The 19,390-nt window shown below is 43.5% G+C and overlaps 1 protein-coding gene across 1 annotated transcript in view; it reads right to left on the bottom strand.

The window, feature by feature from the left end:
- Window positions 1-2,094: 2,094 nt before the first annotated feature.
- htt (huntingtin) overlaps window positions 2,095-19,390 on the bottom strand; it is a 65,800-nt gene continuing 48,504 nt past the window's right edge. Inside the window, exons 55-66 of the mRNA XM_088341237.1 lie at window positions 16,230-16,384; window positions 14,190-14,329; window positions 14,037-14,122; window positions 11,234-11,364; window positions 9,750-9,873; window positions 9,336-9,682; window positions 7,905-8,019; window positions 7,605-7,818; window positions 5,883-6,078; window positions 5,653-5,815; window positions 5,426-5,586; window positions 2,095-3,280 (exon numbers count right to left, since the gene is read on the bottom strand). Of these exons, the coding sequence (XP_088197363.1) occupies window positions 3,067-3,280; window positions 5,426-5,586; window positions 5,653-5,815; window positions 5,883-6,078; window positions 7,605-7,818; window positions 7,905-8,019; window positions 9,336-9,682; window positions 9,750-9,873; window positions 11,234-11,364; window positions 14,037-14,122; window positions 14,190-14,329; window positions 16,230-16,384 (2,046 nt within the window). The 3' untranslated portion in view covers window positions 2,095-3,066. The remainder of the gene's footprint in view (window positions 3,281-5,425; window positions 5,587-5,652; window positions 5,816-5,882; window positions 6,079-7,604; window positions 7,819-7,904; window positions 8,020-9,335; window positions 9,683-9,749; window positions 9,874-11,233; window positions 11,365-14,036; window positions 14,123-14,189; window positions 14,330-16,229; window positions 16,385-19,390) is intronic.

The following is a 19,390-nucleotide window of genomic DNA, read 5'->3' as shown; positions in this document are numbered from 1 at the left end:
CACATGAAACCCCACATTTTCATATTACCTTATTCTTATGACAGTGTGTATTTTCCGAAGCACTATTTAAATACTCTATAGGAAACCGTTATATTGGGTACTTATGTATTCTATATCTTTATTTTATCATTTTATTTTTCAACACAAGGATACTGCTGGAAGTGGGAATTTCTCTACGGGGATAAAGTATCTATCCATCTGTTTACTTCTTCCATCTTTAGTTTACTTATTGTACAGTTATGGCCCAGATAAGACGGGGAAAAATGAAGATATTTGAGAGTTCAATTCAAGACTTGTAGACCAAATTATAGTTCTCTTCAAGGCCCCAAATTGAATGCTTTTTCAAGTTTTGAAGACCTTGAGGGAACCTTGAAGAAATCAATCTTTTCATCTCTTTTTGAATTTGATACTTCCAATTGTTCTTCTTAATCGCGTTTCTTTTTAATACGTTACCTCTTTATCATTCATTCATCCATCCATCCATGATTTTCACCGCTTATCCCCAGTAGGGTCGCGGGGATGCTGGAGCCCATCCCAGCTCCCTTTGGACATTGGACACCCTCAACTGCTTGCCAGACACTCCTTGAATCGGCCAATGAACCTTCTTCTTTCTTCTTCTTGAAACTTCTTGCAAGCCAGTTGCAGGGCCCTCTTAATCCTCCCCTCTTTCATTTTCTATTTGTTCCTTGCTTCTGTTCCTTCATTTTTTTTCCCGTTTTCTTTAAGACTATCTTTCTCTGTATATGTAGCCGTCTCTCAGCAACATCTAGGTGGTCGGATACACACTCTCCCTTAAACTTGGGCCTTGCCGTAGACTTTTAGTATTTGCATTTCCCCTTGCACGGTTCTTTCGTATTTCGAGATTCTTAAACCTCCTTAAATCTGAAGAAATAGGACAAAAGCATTTAGATTCGATTCAGGCAATCTCAAGTCATTGACATTGGAACATAAAAGACGGTGAAAAAGTCGTGTGCAGACATTTATTCTTCCAGCATTTGCCCAACATCGATTCATCTTCCACGGGGATAAACTCATCTCTTCTAAGCCGGCTTTCGATTGTGTGGACGCTCGGTTGCCACGGCGACAAAGTATCGCGTCCGTTGCCGGGCGGCCGTCGCTATGGAAACAAGCCGGCAGGCTTCATGGACCGGACCTGATCTTTATGTACACAACATTTCGACCCTACTTCGGACTCGGAGCGCTCCCCGGTCATAAATCTTCCGTTTTATGATCGTAGACATCCGAGAAAACCGACAAACAAAAAAAAGCTTGTTTTTTTATCTTTGTACAATGGTTTCATGCTTTCTTTGTAGGACTTTTTTACAACATTGAAAGATTGTTTCCAGTTTTGCGTCGGCCATCACAGTTTACAACCTGAGTGTCATCAAGAATAAACGCTGGGGACCATAAATACCACTTGAAAAAAATAAAACCATGCGCTCTGGTCCACACGAAGTCGTTCAGTGACGGAGACGGACTGACACATCATATACGGTTTTATGACTCTTAATGTCAGCCAAGATTTTTTTTTAGTCTGTGTGTATTTTGGGTTTCAAAATACGTGCATTTAAAAAAAAAATGCGTTTAAGTCAACTCATTCAGTGCCAAAGACGGATTTCCCCTCATCTACGTTGTTGTCACGGATACATTTTATTTTTTTCGATTTTTCCATCGTGTGTATTTTGCCGGAGTCATAAATGGTGTATTTAAAGAACCACGCGCTCAAGTCGACTCATTCGGTGCCAAAGACGGGTTTACACATCGTATATGTTTTTATTTCTCTCAATGTCAGATACGGTTTATTTTTTTGCGGGTCCTGGAAAATGTGTATCAATAATAAAAATAACACTTAACTGGCTAGCATTTGTAGGGCACAAATATATATTTGTCATTTGTTTTTTTCTTAAATATGACTACTTTTGATTTCATAATTCTTATAATTTGATTTTATGAGCCAGTAACAAAGATATATTTTGGGTCTCCAAAATGGGTTAAAAACAGTAAAAATGAATTTTAAGGAAAAAAAAAATCGGTGCTAAAGATGCATTTTCACATCATAGACTCCTAATTGTACTACTCTGCATGTCAGATCTTTAGTTATTTAGATTTTTGGGTGTATTTTGTGGTCCTTGTAAAATTGGTTTAAAAATCAAAAAAGCTCTAAACTGAAAAATGGAGGGCGCTCAATACCACATTTTCATGTCTAATATCCATCCATCCATGATTTTCACCGCTTATCTCCAGTAGGGTCGCGGGGGTGCTGGAGCCCATCCCATCTATCTTCGGGCAGTGGGCAGGGGACACCCTCAACTGCTTGCCAGACACTCCTTGAACCGGCCAATGAACCTGACATGCATATTTTTGGGAAGTGGGAGGACATGCAAACTCCACACAGGAAAGTTCGATCTCATGACGTCAGAACTGTGCCGCACACGCGTTTACCACTGCGCCGCCGTGCTGCCCCCATGTCTAATATATATATTTTTTAATTTTTACTAAAATTTGGCTGAGTAGATCTTTTTTTCAATTGTGTATAGTTTGTGGGATTTGGAAAATAGGGTTAAAAAAATAAATTCAAATTTAACAAAAAAGCTCTAAACGGATGGGCACTCTGTGCCGACGACGCATTTACACGTCATATATGTTTTTATGACTCTTAATGTCGAATAATACTTATTTTTCTTCTACTTTTTGGGGGAGTTTGTGTGTATTTTGTGGTCTTTGGAAATTGCGTTTGAAAAAAAATCTCTATATCCACTGTTGCTGGTCTTCTAAAAAAGAGAGGGCACTTAGTGCCAAAGACAAATGACACGTCACTTATACATATATTTTGAATTATACAGCTCTCGAATCCGGATAAGATTTTTTCCGTTTCGATCAAACAGATTTTGAGCGTCTGGGAAACCCCGTCTTCTAAAAACATCGACCATAAAGTCCTGCCATTCTTTTATTGGAGAAAATCAATGTGTATGTTTTGTGGCCCCCCGTGTTGTGGTATCGCCAAGCTAAGCTAAAGCTCACCGCCGGGATGGCGAATCTGTTCATTTTTCGACCGGTGGCGTCCGATCAGAGAGTAGTGTCTTGATGTATGGAGCGCAGCGCCCCCAGCAGGCGGCGGTAGGGCCCGTCGGACGAGGCCACCGTCTCGAAAACGGACTGGAAGGCCCGCCGGTCCAGTTCCTCGTCGATTTGGTGCCGGTAGAAGTCCATAGCCGCCAAGCAGAACAGGTTGACGTCCACCACCTCGTTGGACCCCATCCTGCTGATCACGTGGGGAAGTCTGATGGGGCGTTAAGGTCCGTATTGTAAAGTACAAGGTGTCCATTAAAAAGATTGATTTGAAATACAGAGGAGCTCACTTTTTGGGGAGTAACAGGTTATTATGGGCAAACGGGCAATAAAACGCACCAGATTAAATGAAATGAGATATGGTCCCTCCCAAATACAATGGGTACCACATTGATGGACTAAAAACAAAGAATAGATAAGACAAAGGGGGATATCATTGGGCAGCTCTGCCTGTGTTATACTCATTTTTCCTCATCACGAACCTTTCGGGACCCATCATTTTGGGCAATAAAACACAGAAGATCACAAGAAAAATAAGTGGCCCTCTCGAGCACAACGGGAACAGGACTATTTGACTCAAAAAGAAGAAAAGATCAGGCAAAGGGGAGGCCGTTGGGTGGCTTTCCCCGTCTTACCCACGCTTTTCTTTAACACTAATTTTATGGGCAATGAAACAGTCATTCAAAATAAAACAAGATGCGGTCCCTCTCGAGCACAATGACAGTACCAATTGACTAAAAAAGAACGAATTGGGAGAGAAGGGAAGCCATTGAGTGGCTTTGCCTGTCTTACACCTTCTCGTGTTCATTTTATTTTATGCTAACTGCTTAAAAATATCCTCACAACAAAAGTAACATGAACCCAAATAATAATAAAATGTATACTTAAACAACAAGAATGATTTCAATGTGTTTACGTAGCACAGTGGTTAGCACACTCGCTTAACAGGTGGAAACATACGTTGGCATAGAGAGGGATGGGCGCAGTCAGGCTGTACTTGCTCAAGACACACCACATGAAACACCCGTGCGCTTGAGGGATGCAAACAAACAAACCAAAAGTAATAAAGTGGTGTAGATAATAAAGCAATATACCGGTAACGAAGATACAAATGAAACAATTTGAAACAATCTACTCTACCTTCGAGCACCGATTTCCACTTTTCCTTATTACAAGCTTTCTTAGGAAGGCCACTTTATTATGGGTCAATAAAACGCACTAAATCATAATAAAATGAGATGTTGTCTGTCAAAAACAAAACGAGGATGAACAGAAAGGGTGAGGCAGGAAGCCATTGGGAGGCTTTATTTGTATGAGGCACTTTTCTAGTTGTTGTTTTCCCTTTCTTTCAATTTTACCCTTACAATTTTGTTCTCTCTCGATAGGCTGCCGCATATAAATGAAAACTTGAATTTTTCCATGTCAGTTTCATAAAATATTTCGGACTAAAAAAATGTCTAAAATCTAGTATCTACCTACCCTGGTCATATCCCTCGAGAGGGGTGACCGAAAGGAAGACAAAGACATACAAAAAAAGGGGGGAAAAAGAAGCAAAAAAAACATTTTTTGTCCCTCCAGATAAAACGGGACACAAGAAAGCGGCCATGTCACTCGGGTCAGGGTGACACAACACACACTCTTGTTCAACAGCATCAGGGCCTGACAGCTTTCACTGGTTTACCCCTGCTGCATCATACGGGTGCCCTGCCCATTCCTTAGAACGCCTATCCTTTTACAACACCTTTCCACTTATTGCTATCACCAACAAGAGCTCTAGCTTCCACTAGATTTAAGCCTTTTTCCTGCTGTGCACTCATAACACCATCCATCCATGTCAATGGCGGCCTTCCTCTTGGTCTCCTTCCATTTGCTTCTGCTCTGTAGATCCTCTTCAACATTGGCTCCTCATCCATCTTCTCTATGTGTCCAAACCCACCGAGTCCTCTCTTATCCGCACACTTGCTCAGTTGCAAGGCAAAGAAAGAGGGGCGGGGGACCGAAAGGTCTCGCAAACCCTAGTTATAGGGTCGCTAAATGTGGGAGGATGTGGAAGTAAAGTGACTGAGTGGAAGAAAGAGGAGTTCGGAAGGATGGTGACAAAAAGGAAGGTCGATGTGTTAGCCTTGAGTGAAACAAAGATATGTCTAAAATGAGAACAAAAATTGAATCTTTATACTTTAGGAAATATTATTTTGAATTTGGGATGTTTATTTTGCCTCATGCACACTTACATGCAATCAAAATGGAATTTGACCGGACTGACAATTCGCATTAACATATGAATATATGTCCTATATTTAGCTACCGCTCAATTGTCATCGTATTGCGGAAACGTCGCCAAGGAGGACAAGGATACAAGGCGGAGATCCACTGCGACGTGGAGGCGGAGACAAAGAAGCAGGAAAGGCTCCACATGGCCATGGCCACCGGCGTCCTCTGCGTGAAATTGGACAAGGACAGAAGCACCCAATCCCGAACCATCGAGGATTGGCCCGTCGCGTGCAGCGTCTGGAACACCTGCCGACCCACAGCCAATCAGACGCCGAGGATTCCCCGGGCAGGCGGGGTGCGAGTCCCACCCACCTTGTAGACCACCGTGGCCATGAAGTGCGGGTACGGCTGCTGATTGGACAGAAACTCTCCGATGACCTTGTTCATCACGTCCTGAGGCGGGAAGAAGTCGTCCAGGAACTGCGGCAGGATCCGGGAAACCACGCGGGCCTCGCTGGGCAGGCCTTTTCGGATCCTGGTGACGGGAAAAAGCCGCCTTTACAAGACCCGGACCGGATCCCGGAACGCAGGGACCGGCTCACCTGTCGAAGAGCACCGAGACCCTCTCCATGGCGACGATGACCGACTCGCTGTCGGGGGCCTGGGGATCCGGCGGCCCGGGGCGACCGGCGGGGCTGGCCTTCTCTTTGCCTGAGGAGAAAGCCACAAGACCCGCCGTCACCGCATCGGCAGCTAGCCCCGAGTCCGCCTGACTTCTAACCCCGGACGCTAGCACCGCTGAGGGGACGACAGGGAGGACGCTTAGAAGGGGGACGAATGGATGCCAAGGAGAAAAATCAATCAAATCCCGTTCCATTTATTAAAGATCCAATTTGTTGATGTCAAAATTAAAGTATTGGATGATTAGATAGATAGATGGGTAGCTAGGTAGATAGATAGATGACTAGATAGATGTCTAGATATAGATAGATGTCTAGATAGATAGATAGATAGTCAAGATAGATAGATAAATAGATAGATGTTTGGAGAGATAGATAGATAGATGTCTAGAGATAAAGAGATAGAGAAATAGAGAGAAAGGTAGATAGGTAGATAGATAGAGAGTTAGATAGATAGATGTCTCGATAAGATAGATCGATTTCTAAATAGATGTCTAGATAGATAGAGATAGGTAGATGGGTAAATAGATAGATGTCTAGAGATATAGACAGAGATATAGAGATAGATAAAGAGAAAGCTAGATAGATGTCTAGATAGATAGAGATAGATAGATATAGGTAGATGGGTAGATAGATAGATGTCTAGAGAGATAGATAGATAGTCTAGAGATAGAGATATAGAGATAGAGAGAGGGATAGATAGCTAGATAGATAGATGGATAGATAGAAGGATAAATAGATGGATAGATTAGGAGGTAATGGAGTCAGGGTTTCAGTGTCCCTCCCCGTGTCGCAGTTTCACCGCGAGGTAGATTTTCATCGCCCATTCTTCTTTTTTTTTTACCCTCAGCAGCAAGATGTCGGACAATATTGCCAGCTACTTATAACTTGTTGGAGGCCTTTAAAAAAACAAAAAGAAAAAAAAAACATCCTCTTGCTTTTGTTTAGAGTTCATGCATCTCTTCATCTGGACGCTCTTTTGTAGCTCAATTTATTTTCATCAATTTGCAAAAAAATACTCTAAAGTGACAGTGTGTTATAACCAACCACTAGAAGTAGTATGTGCATAGAAAGTCTGAAGGAAACCACTTTGCAAAATTCTGAAACCTACGTACCTATTTTCAAGCTTTATTTATATAAAGCGTCCAATAACAGTTCCTAGTGGCGAGCCACAACCTGAAGCCCGGAGGCTGAAATGACCGACTAGAGAAGAAAACAGTGGGCAAAAAGTGCAAGATGCCTGAATGACAAGGTTGCTTGCATGAGAAGCTGTGGAAGGTGAGTGACACTGAAGGACGAGAGCAGTCGACCATAATAACAGCAGCTTGTGGCCAGCTGTAGCTTGAAGAGGCTAACACTACCGGCTAGAGAAGGAAACCGTAGGGGAAAAAATGCCAGAATCACCAGACTTGATGACGTTTGCTTACACATGCAGCTGCGGAAGGAACGTGACACTGAATGAGGAAGCAGGAGCAGCTAAAATTACAAATTGCGCCTAGCCGTAGCCTGCAGCCAAGTGGCTAACCTAAGCAAGTGGCTAATTTTCGTTTCAGGTAATCTCGTTACTTTTTAAATGAAGTAACTAGTAACTGAAATGACTTTCAGTGACGGGCATCCCTAAAACTCCCGGTAAGAGTCTCTTACCCGTGTACATGCAGGTAAGCATGAGCCCCAGCGCGGCCATGGCCCGGTGAGGCGAGGGCACGTTGACGCGCTCCACCCCCAGTTTGACCAAGGCTTCGCCGTCCACGCGGGACAATTGCTCCGACAGCAGGAGGCGCTCCAACCCGCGAAGGACGCAATGGTAGATGACGGAGGGCGTGGCGTCCTCGCCCGCCGACACCACCGTGCCGCACACCTGCGGAAAAACGGACGGACGGCTCGGCGACCGAGGTTCGAACTCTAGAGCGAAGCCCCTCCCCCCCGCCCCGCGATCCCCCCCACCTGGATGATGGCGGCGGTGAATTCGGGGCCCACGTCCAGCGGGTAGTTCTCCATCATGTAGAAGGCCACCGCGCACATGACCAGGACGTGCTGCTGGTTGTGCAGGTTCACGCAGCTGCCGAAAAACACAAAAATAGCACAAAAGTCGAGTCGTGTTCGTCGGAGGGAGAAAGAAAATGGCCGCTCGTTTGACTTTTACACATCGAGAGTCCAGAAAATCATTGGCTTCTCTCTGCCCGGTCTGAAGGACATGGATGACTCTTACGTCGGAATGATGTTCCTGCTAATATCATTCCACGTCATGATTCACTTCCAACTTAGGCCAGTGTGCAAACCCTAGCGTCCTGGACGCATCATTTTTGCTGGGGACGCATCGTCTCAAATCAACGTGCGTCCCCGGGACGCAACTTTTTTGACACCAAATTGTTATTATTACCCGATTATTTTTTTTAACAAAGATTTACCGCACTCCAAACTTTTCGGCAGGCAGATCCGCCATTGTTGTTTTGGTCTCGCAATTCGAGTTTTCGTCTGCACCGCCGGTCTCGAGTTCGAGTTGTGTAGTTTAAACCATGTTGCTAACATGAGTGGCTAGAGAAGGAAACAATGAAAAATACCGGAATCGTGGGACTCTGTTGTGGAAGGCGAGTGACAGTGAAGACCAAAGCAGGAAAAGCGAACCATAACAATAGCCTATAGTTGCAAGCTGAAACCAAGTAGCTAACATGAGTGGCTTATTATTATTATTATATTATTACATTATTATTATTATATAATATTATTATATTATTATTATTATTATTATTATTATTATTATTAGAGAAGGAAACAATGAAAAATATCGGAATCGTGGGACTCTGTTGTGGAAGGCAAGTGACAGTGAAGACCGAAGCAGGAACACCGAACCATTACAATAGCGTATAATTGAAAGTTTAAACCAAGTGGCTAACATGAGTGGCTAGAGAAGGAAACAATGAAAAATATCTGAATCGTAGGAGGGCGAGTGACAGTGAAGACCAAAGCAGGAGCAGCTAACCTTAACAATAGCATATAGTTGCAAGCTGAAACTAGCAGCCAAGTGGCTAACAAGAGTGGCTAGAGAAGGAAACAATGAAAAATATCGGAATCGCGGGACTCTGTTGTGGAAGGCGTGTGACAGTGAAGACCAAAGCCGGAGCAGCTAACCATAACGATAGCCTATAGTTGCAAGCTGAAACTAGCAGCCAACTTGCTGACAAGAGTGGCTAGAGAAGGAAAAAAAATGAAATATATCGGAATCGTGGGATTCTGTCGTGGAAGGCGAGTGACAGGGAAGACCAAGACAGGAACAGCGAACCATTACAATAGCGTATAATTGAAAGTTGAAACCAAGTGGCTAACAAGAGTGGCTAGAGAAGGAAACAGTAGAAGGTAAAAACCCGAATCACTTACTTGGCGACGGCCCTCAGGTTGGACAAGAGGTAATCGCAGACGGCGGGGACGAGCTGCTTGGCGGTCTCGTCCAGGAGGTCGCACTCCAGGACGTAGAGGACGCCGTGGAGGGCGCCCACGCGACTGGGCAGGTGCGTGCTGCGCAAGGTGGCCTCCAACAGGCGAGAGACGGCCTCCGCCACCGCTTTCTCCATTCCCAGGACGGCCGCCGCCTTGCAGACGGCGGGGACCAGATACTGGTTGAGGATCTCGTCCTCCGGAGGGTGGAGCTTCTGCAGCTCCGCCAGGGTGGAGAACATCATCTGGAACTGGTTCCTCTCCGTGAACAGGTCCGACACCGCCAGGAGCTGCGGGGCAGAGGCGGGGTCAGCGCCGGGGAAAGCGGAAGAGAGGCACGGTCGGGGCGCGCCTCACCGATCGCACCACCTCGCTGATGAGGACGGTGGGCGTTTTGCGGTTACTCGGGATGAGCCACTGGCTGTAGAGCTCCAGGAGGAACTGGGAACACGAGTGAATGTCCACCCCGGCCCGATGCTTGCTAAAGGGACAGTGTTTGACATTTGAGCGCTAGGTGTGAGGAAGAATACAAACTACATAGACTCAAAAAGTAACGGAAAAGCAACATTTCGCGGATGGAAATAGTTAAAAGGGACAGTTAAAGAGACAGTCTGTAATATTTGACCAGAAGAACAACCAAGACTCAAAGGGACCAAAATGCAACATTTTAGCCGAGCCTTTGGCCCCAAAAAAGAAAGAAAAAGGAAAAGAGAGAAAATTAAGGAAGTAAAGGAGGTAAAAAATTAACGATGGGGAAGGAAATGAAATAGAGAAAGAAGAATAGAAGAATAAGGAACAGACGAAGGAAAACAAAACAAGCGTGCGAAAGGAGTTGGGACGAGAAAGAAAGGAAGAAAAAGTAGTAAGGAGGGAAATGAAGAAAAAAAAATAGAAATTGAGAACAAAAGGAAACGAAAGTACAGTCAAATAAGAAAAAGAAAGGGAAAACGAAAAAAGGAAAGAAAGAAAAACGAAAATGGGGAAAATAAGAAAAGAAAAAGCACAAGAAAGAATACAAACTACTGAGACGCAAAATAACCGAAAAGCAACATTTTACGTCTCATCTTTTTTTTTTTTTAATCCTTTTCGGGATGGAAATAGTTCCATCTTAAAGGGACAGTCTGTAATATTTGATCAGAAGAACTACCAAGACTCAAAGGAACAAAAACGCAACATTTTTGCAGAGCCTTTGGCCCCAAAAAAGAAAAAAAAGGAAAAGAGAAAATGAAGAAAGTAAAGGAGGGAAAAAATGAACAAAAAAGCAAGAGTAAACAGGGAAGGAAAAAATAGGGTGCGAAAGGAGTTGGGAGGGGAAAGAAAGGAAGAAAAAGGTAGAAAGGAGGGAAATAAGAACAAAAGTACAGTAAAAAAGGAAAAAATTAAAAAGAAAAAAACATAAGAAAAAGAAAGTGAAAAACAAATAAAGGAAAGAAACAAAAACTAAAATGGGAAAAATAAGAAAAAGCACAAGAAACAAACGAAAAGAAAAAAGTTTGAGAAAAAAAACAAGAAAAGAAAGTGAAAAACGGAAAAAAAAGGAAAGAAAGAAAGAAAAACTAAGGTGGGGAAAATTAAAAAAAAGCACAAGAAAGAAAAATGAAAAGAAAAAAGTTTGAGGAAAAAAAAACATTTTGGCGGGGGGTGGGGTTAGGGCATAAAACCGTTGCAGCAAGATGGCCAAAAATTTCTCATCTCCGCCCTCTCATCTCAAACAAATACTAATGGCCTGAAAAAAATGCAGGTTCCACATCAACTTCATCCTTTTTTAACCATTCTGAGGCGCTTCATAATACACAGTGTCCCTTTTGGCTTTCAATATAAAATGAAATGTTTGACCGTACCGTGAGTTTACGGGCGATTTTGGCGGAGAGGCGTGAGCCGGCGCGTCCGCTTCGTCTTCCTCGTCTTCTCCCCATTCTTCTTCTCGCAACGGAGTGATGTTGTTCCCTAACCACACCGAATGGATGGACACCTGCGGAGGAACATCGAGACGGTAGACCCCGGGATAAGGCGCCCCCGCCTTACAGCGCTCTCACAGTCGCAAGGCGGTCCTTTGTATCTCAGGCATGAACACATTTATCCGGTTAGGACTTTATGACTACTATAGTGAAACAATAGACCCTCGGGATACAGCGCCCCCACCATACAACATTTTAACAGTTCCAGGTGGTGCTTACGCTTATAAGTCAATCTTAAGACATGAAAAACAGTTATCAGGTTACTTTGTCACGACTACGGTATATTATTACAAATTTATCCGGTTAGGACTTTATGACTACTGTAGTGAAACAATAGACCCCCGGGATACAGCGCCCCCACCGTACAATATTTTAACAGTTCCAGTTGGTGCTTAGGCTTATAAGTCAATCTTTAGACATGAAAAAACAGTTATCAGGTTACTCTGTTACGACTACAGTATATTATTACAGTAGGGACCCCCAGGATACAGCGCCCCCGCCTTACAACGTTTTGACAACCGTGAAAATATAGTTCCAGTTGGTACTTTCGTTTGTATGTCGATCTAAGACACGGCAAAACTGTGATCAGGTTATAACTCTGTAACTACTGTATATGATTACAGTAGACACAAGGATATGGGTCCCAAGACCTGCGGTGGTGCTTAACAGAGAAGCAAAAACATAGTAACTACGGAAACAAAGCTTGCCTTTATCAAAAAACTACAAAGGGGGCAGAGAAATCGCTACCCTGACTCGGTTGGAAAACAGTTTTAAAGAAGTTTTAAAATCGGTTTTCATTTGATTCTGCTGTCTGCTCCTCCCTCTGCATCCACCCGCTATTCTGCTGTACCAGCTCAAGTGACAACGCAGCAAATGTACTGTAAATCAAATGTCATTTTTCCTTTATATTTGTTTGAAAGGTTATTTTATCAATGGCACGTATATTACAGTTTAGTAGTACATTAGGAGTAATAAGTTATTTTGATCTTTCAGTTATGAAAATAATTAGCACATATATTCCATGAAACTAGTATTTAATGTGTACTGTTTTGTTATTTTAATGTTTACATAGGGTAACATTAGCACATGTATTCTACATAGGCAGTACTTAGTATTATTTCACAAATTTCATTTTGTATTAGCTAATTAGCATTTATATTCCACGTAAGGTACCGTATACTATATTGTAAAGGATTTTATACAATCGAATACAAGCACAGGCACAGTAGGTTCAGGTTCAACGTCTGCAAAACAAATCACAATTTGACTTTCCCTTTTCACATTTTTGTTGTCGTTTTTTGCATTTTTTTGTCCTTTTTTTGGTCATGCTTTAGGTCATTTTGAGTTGTCTTTTTTTGTCTGTTTTTGATACCTTTATTGGTCACATTTTTAGTTGTTGTTAGACTTTTATCAGACATTTTTGGTTGCATTTCTGTGAGTGTCTTTGTTTTTTTTTTAAAATCGTTTTAGGATGTGTTTTTGGTCATTTTTAGTTTTATTGAGTTTAATGCAAGATATTCACCGACTGGGCTTTAGTTCAATGAAAGGTCACGCTGTTCCAAATGCAGAATATTTTGACTAGGGAATTTTAATAACAGGACTCTGATGGAGGACAGCAGGCGTTGTTTTAAGAACAAGGCCCTGATGACGTAGAAACGCTCGGTGTTGTTTTGAGTGTTCTAGACATCACAGCGCTCTTCTCCGGTGGAGCCCAGGGGGCTTCGTTGGCATGCCCATGGGAGGAGCCGGCACACCAGCTTGCAGAAAAAACGTGGGCAGAGGAAGAGAAGCAGAAGATCGAGAGAGGAGGCTTGACGGAGACTCAAGCGACACTAATTCGGCCATATTGAATGGAGTTCACTTAGCTAAATTATTTAAGAAATTAAATCTGCCCCCGTGTGGAAATGCCGGTCTCTCGTTCATCTGTTCCATCAAGAAACGAGCGTGCATAAATCGTTGGGTGAGGATAGGTCGGTATCCCTCGCTATACCGCACAGGTGTCAAACAGGCGGCCTGCGGGCCAGATCAGGCCCGCTAAGGGATTGAATCTGGCCTGCGAGACAGCACTCAGAGAAGTGCAAGAGAAAAACAAGCTGCAGGTTGAAATATGTCAACTTGATGTTGCCAAAGCCAGGTGCCTCCAACAAAGACACTGTACTTGTATTTATTTCTCTCTCTCTCACTTCCACACCCCTTTTCTCCCACTCTGTCTCTTTCACTCTTCGTGTCTCTCTTTTTCTCTTCCTTTGTTGCTCTTTGTCTCTTTCTCTCTCTGTGTCTTTTAACCTCTTTTGCTCTAACTTCCTTTTTCCTTTTCTCTCTTTTCTCTTTCTCTCTTCCTACCCTTCGCGCTTTCTTTTCTCTTCTTCTGTCTTTCTATTTCTCTTTGGATTTCTTTCTTCCTCTCCCTTTCTTTCCCACTCTCTCACGACTTCTCTTTTTATCTCTTTTGTTTCTCCCTCTCACTCCCTCTCTCTCTTTGTCCCACCCTCTCTCCTTTTCCCTCCCTCTTTCTCTTATTTCTTGATCTCTCTTTCTTTCTCTTCGTTCTACTCGTCCGGCACCCGACAGAATTTTTGTTCTATCGTGTGGCCCCCCCGAGTTCAAATGAGTTTGCCACCCCTCGCTATACAGCAAGGTCACTTTTCTGCCGTATCCCGGGGTCCGGAGCGTACGGCCGACCCACCTGTCCCAATCTGTAGTCCATGTTTCCCATCTCCCGCTCGGTGTTGATCTGCAGCAGCAGCTTCTCGTGGCTGATCAGGGTTCCTGCTGAAATAGCAGAGGGTCGGAATGGGCGGAGGGGCACCAAAAGGGGGCGCCGCGGGGCCTGGTCTACCTGCCGAAGCCGCCGCCAAGGAGGGCACGGGGTCCCAGGCGTGGTAGGGGTGATGTGTGTGGACGTTGTCTCGCTTGGAAACCAGCGCCTGGATCTCTCGCTCCACTTCCCCCCGAATCACGGCCAGTTTTCTTCCGAACCTCCGTGCAAAAACAAAAAACGCCTGCAATTAACCCCTTGGCCCACAGGTGGCAACCATGCGCTGTCTCTCTCTTCTTTTTTATGTCTTCCTCTTTTTCCCCTCTCTCTCTATTCTGCCTTTATTTTTCACTTTTTATCTCCCTCTTTCTTATGCCCACTCTTTTTTAACCCTTTTTTTTCATGCTCACATTTTTTAGCTTCTCTCATTCTTCCCTTTTTCCATCTCTCTGTCTCTTTTTGTCACCTACTTTCTGTCTTTTTCTCTCCCTTTTTGCTCTATTGTGCGCTCTCTATATCCCTCTTACTTTGTTCCCTCTCTCTCTTCTCCTTTCTTTTTCATCTCTGTCTCTTTTTGTCACCTCCTTTCCGTCTTTCTCTCCCTTTTCTCTCTATTATGCGCTCATTACTTCTCTCTATGTCTCTCTTACTTTGTTCCCTCTCTCTCTTTTCCTTTCTTTTTCATTTCTGTCTCTTTTTGTCACCTCCTTTCTGTATTTCTCCCGATTTCTCTCTATTGTGCGCTCCTTCCTTCTCTCTAAGTCTCTCTTACTTTGTTCACTCTCTCTCTCTTCTCCTTTCTTTTTCATTTCTGTCTCTTTTTGTCACCTCCTTTCTGTCTTTCTCTCCCTTTTCTCTCTATTATGCGCTCATTGCTTCCCTCTCTGTCTCTCTTACTTTGTTCCCTGTCTCTCTTTTCCTTTTTTTCATTTCTCTCTGTCTTTTTTGTCACCACCTTTCTGTATTTCTCCCGTTTTCTCTCTATTGTGCGCTCCTTCCTTCTCTCCAAGTCTCTCTTACTTTGTTCCCTCTCTCTCTTCTCCTTTCTTTTTCATCTCTGTCTCTTTTTTGTCACCTCCTTTCTGCCTTTCTCTCCCTTTTCTCTCTATTATGCGCTCATTCCTTCTCTCTATGTCTCTCTTACTTTGTTCCCTCTCTCTCTTTTCCTTTCTTTTTCATCTGTGTCTCTTTTTGTCACCTCCTTTCTGTATTTCTCCCGTTTTCTCTCTATTGTGCACTCCTTCCTTCTCTCTAAGTCTCTCTTACTTTGTTCCCTCTCTCTCTTCTCCTTTCTTTTTCATCTCTGTCTCTTTTTTGTCACCTCCTTTCTGTCTTGTGGTCCGTCAGCAAAAAAGGACAGAGTGAATCGTAAAAGCCGGTCCTTAACTAACCTGAACACACTAGTCTTAATTCCGATATTCTTGCTTACCCCCGACCTACCCCTAGAGGGGGATGTGTACTTCACCAGAAAACTGCAAAACTTCACCGCAGTGGAGAAAGGCCAAGTCAAGCTGGTGTGTGAACTGAGCAAGGCAGTAGCTAGTGTCCAATTTTATCAACTGGTGGGAGAAGTGACTAAAATTGCCAGTAAAAGATTGAAAGATCATGTTTGATTCATAAAGCGCAGCTAACAATAAAAAGTACAAGTGGCTAACATCAATGGCTAGAGAAGGAAAAGAGTGGGGAAAATGTCAAAGAAGAAGCATGCCGTGAAAGAAGAGTGACACTGAAGGGGGAAGCAGGAACAGTAACAATAACATTAGCAGCTAGCGGTGAGCCAAAGCCTGCAGCCAGGTGGCTGGAGAAGGAAACATTGGAATAAAAAGTGGAAGATGCATGAATCAACAATGTTCAGCTATGGAAGACAAGTGACACTGAAGGACGAAGCAAGAGCAGCCGAGAATAGCACTAGTGGTGATATATCGCCTGCAGCCTTGTGGCAAATATGTGTGACTAGGGGAGGAAACAGTTGGGAAAAAAACATGAGATGCCTGAATCAACACATTAGAGACATATGCTCGCACCAAAGGATGTGGAAGGCGGGTGACACTGAAGGACGAGGCAGGAACAACTTAAAATAGTGAGTGGCTAGAGGAGGAAAGAGTGGAAACGGGAGAGTACCTGGTCTCCAGGACCTTGAGGCTCTTATTGCGGGGCTGCTGCTCCAGACAGCTGACGGCGGGGTTGCCGGCCGTGGGCAGCATCATGGCGCTCAGCACCAGGCTGGTGATGGCCTGCACCGCCAGGACGTTCAACTGAGTGCGCTCCAAATCTTCCTAAAAATCAGATGCGGGATATGAAATCAGGTCCCGAAGATGACCGAAGACTATGCCACCGGGTAGAGGTAAGATCTTGAGCCCAAATTTTGGTCTTAAAATGTCAATTGTGAAGTTGGGCTTCTCTCTCATTGTTTTGTGTTTATTCCTTTGTGGAGGATCTGCACAGTGTGCACTTACTTTTACTCATCTCTTTATTTCGATGACTGCTTTTTACTTCTACTTGAGTCATATTTTTCTGAAGTAACAGAACTTGTACTTGAGTAACACACTTTGGGAAATTAGAACTTTAGGGGCTGTAGTGAATTCATAATCCCAAAAGGTGAGAACCACCAGGAAAAGTAGGTGTGTGTCTGTGTGCGGAGTCAAACTTTGGAACAATTGACAAGACGAGATCAAACAATGTCCAACGATTCGCGTCTTCAAATTTAAATACAAAAAAAAAAATACTGGCGAAATACAGGGATGAAGAAAATTATTAGTATTATTACTATTGTTGTTATATCATTGGTGTATTTATTAGGGAACATGAAAGGGTAGGTAATAGAAGCATCTGCTTCTTACTACCCCTTTTCGAACATATTATGTCACATTATTTTGTTGTTATTGTTTTCGTTTTGTGGTTGAGTTATTGTTTTTGTTGTTATTGTTTTTGTTCCGTTTTTATTTTGATTTTCGAAAAAAGTTTTCATTCATTCACTTTTGTGCTTCGGTTCGGCGCCAAAATGCACACTTTAGTTTCGAAGGCATACCAAACTATCGGTTTAAGACATTTTCATCCTCTGTAGGTAAAAAATGCGCCGTTTCCTCTTTCCACCCCTGCCTGGTTTACATCATACGTCATCTCTGCTTCTTGCCAAGAGCTTACAAGCTTTACAAACGTTTTGCTTTTCGGCCAAAGGTTTGACTATTCGCAGTTTATAATCTGCAGAATAAGATTTTCATTTCGCTGCACTTTGCCAAAATGTCTACTTCATGTCGGCGTCGCACTTTGATTTGAGGGACTCGGTCCCAAGTGAACCCCAAGCTGCGCCTGAGTTAAGCTTCAGGTTCCAAGATGGCAGCACGCATGAGTACAGCAGCTTCAGGCTCTCCAGTTCGTCTTTTTGTTTTTAGTGTTTTTTTTATCACTCATATTTTCCCTTCCACTACTACAATAACATCCACAACATCCCGAGGGATATACAGAGACCATCGGGATCTCCCTGGGTGATCTGCCTGCCCGACAAACGACGGAGACGGCTTCGTCCGGAATTGCAGCGTTTTTGTCATCACGGAGTCTTGGCTTCCCCGACGCCGCAGTCCAACGAGCAGGACGCACGCTACACCGGCACGACCAAGATGGAGACTCTGATAAAAACAGGGGTGGGGGACTATGCGCTGCAATAACAGCAGAATCATTGACACACACTGCTCACCCGATATAGAATTTCTATCAGTATCGCGTAGACCCTCTATCTACCGAGAGAGCTAACTGTGGTCATTGTGATTGCTGTTTACGTTCCACCGGATGCTAACGTTAGCATATCGCTAAACCTCCTGCTCGCTGCTATCAATAAACAGCAGCTCGCACAACCCAACGGAGTTTTTATCGTCGCCGGCGACTTTAATAAGGTATGCTTAAGGTCTGTACTTCCAAAGAGCTTCCCCATCTAGCTGGATCCGACCATCTCTGTCTGTCCCTCACCCCCTCCAGTAAAAAAACAAAGCCTGCAACAAGGACAATAGAAATATCTTCTTTGTTCCTTTATCTTCTTTGTTCTCTTCTATCCTCACTGTAAAATGTGACACTGGAGTGCCACGTCCAATTCTGTTGTCACAATATGTTCAACCCTTTTTGTAACAATGACAATGAAGATATATTGAGTCAAGTCAAGTCAAGTCAAATTTATTTATATAGCCCTTAATCACAAAAATGTCTCAAAGGACTGCACAGGATTACAGTTACAAAATTACACAATTACCTGATCTTAAACTAGCAAACCAGCATGCGGGCAAGGAAAAACTCAAAAACCTCAGTGTGAGGAGAAAAGAGAAACCTTGAGAAAGGACCTCACATGTGGTAATCCCCCTTCCAGGATTGAACAGGGTGAATTACAATTAGCATTACTGTACACAGAATAGTAAACACTAGGTAAGATGTTGAAAATGTCCGGAAAGAGCATGACATCAACGACGACGCCAGCTGGTAAATGCAGGGGTTGACATGCTGCAGGTCAGACCCCGGTCCGCTGACCCATCCCAAATCATCCTTCTCCTTCGTATCAGCCAGGCAGGCCTCAGAAAAAGACAGGACAAAACAGAATACGAGGTGGGCATCAATCATATGCTTTGGAATAGAAGTGTGTCTTAAGCCTCAATTTAAAAACTTCCGTTGAGGTTGCAGATCTAATCTCCAGAGGCAGGGCATTCCACAACACCGGGGCCCGGATGGAGAACGCTCTCGAGCCCGCAGACTTCTTGGCTCTCGGAATCACAAGTAGACCGGCATTTTCCGAGCGCAGACTCCGTGCAGGAACATAGGGGGAAATCAAATCGGAGAGACAAGAGGGTGCAAGCCCATGCAAACATTTATATGTTAATAAGAGAACCTTAAAGTCACATCTTAAGTGGACTGGGAGCCAGTGCAAGTTGGCCAATACAGGTGTAATATGCTCAAACTTTTTAGTCTTAGTCAAAAGTCTAGCTGCCGCATTCTGAACCAGCTGCAAACTTTTAATGCTAGACATCGGGAGACCAGAAAGCAATACATTACAGTAATCAAGCCGAGAAGTAATAAACGCATGAATTAAAATCTCTGCATCTGATTGGGACAGCATTGAACGAATCTTCGCAATATTACGGAGGTGGTAGAAAGCTATTCTAGTAATATTTTTCACATGTAACTGAAACGACAGATTAGGATCAAATATAACACCTAGATTTTTGACCGAGTCACTATGGGTGATATTACATTTGTCTAGGTTCAGGGTAATGTTTGAAAACAAATGACGACAGTGAGCTGGA

Source organism: Urocampus carinirostris, chromosome 8, assembly GCF_059441175.1.
Source record: "Urocampus carinirostris isolate Australia breed hairy pipefish chromosome 8, RoL_Ucar_1.0, whole genome shotgun sequence".
NCBI lineage: Eukaryota > Metazoa > Chordata > Actinopteri > Syngnathiformes > Syngnathidae > Urocampus > Urocampus carinirostris.
Note: the sequence above shows the minus strand (reverse complement) of the source record. Positions and strands in the feature narration are given on the sequence as shown.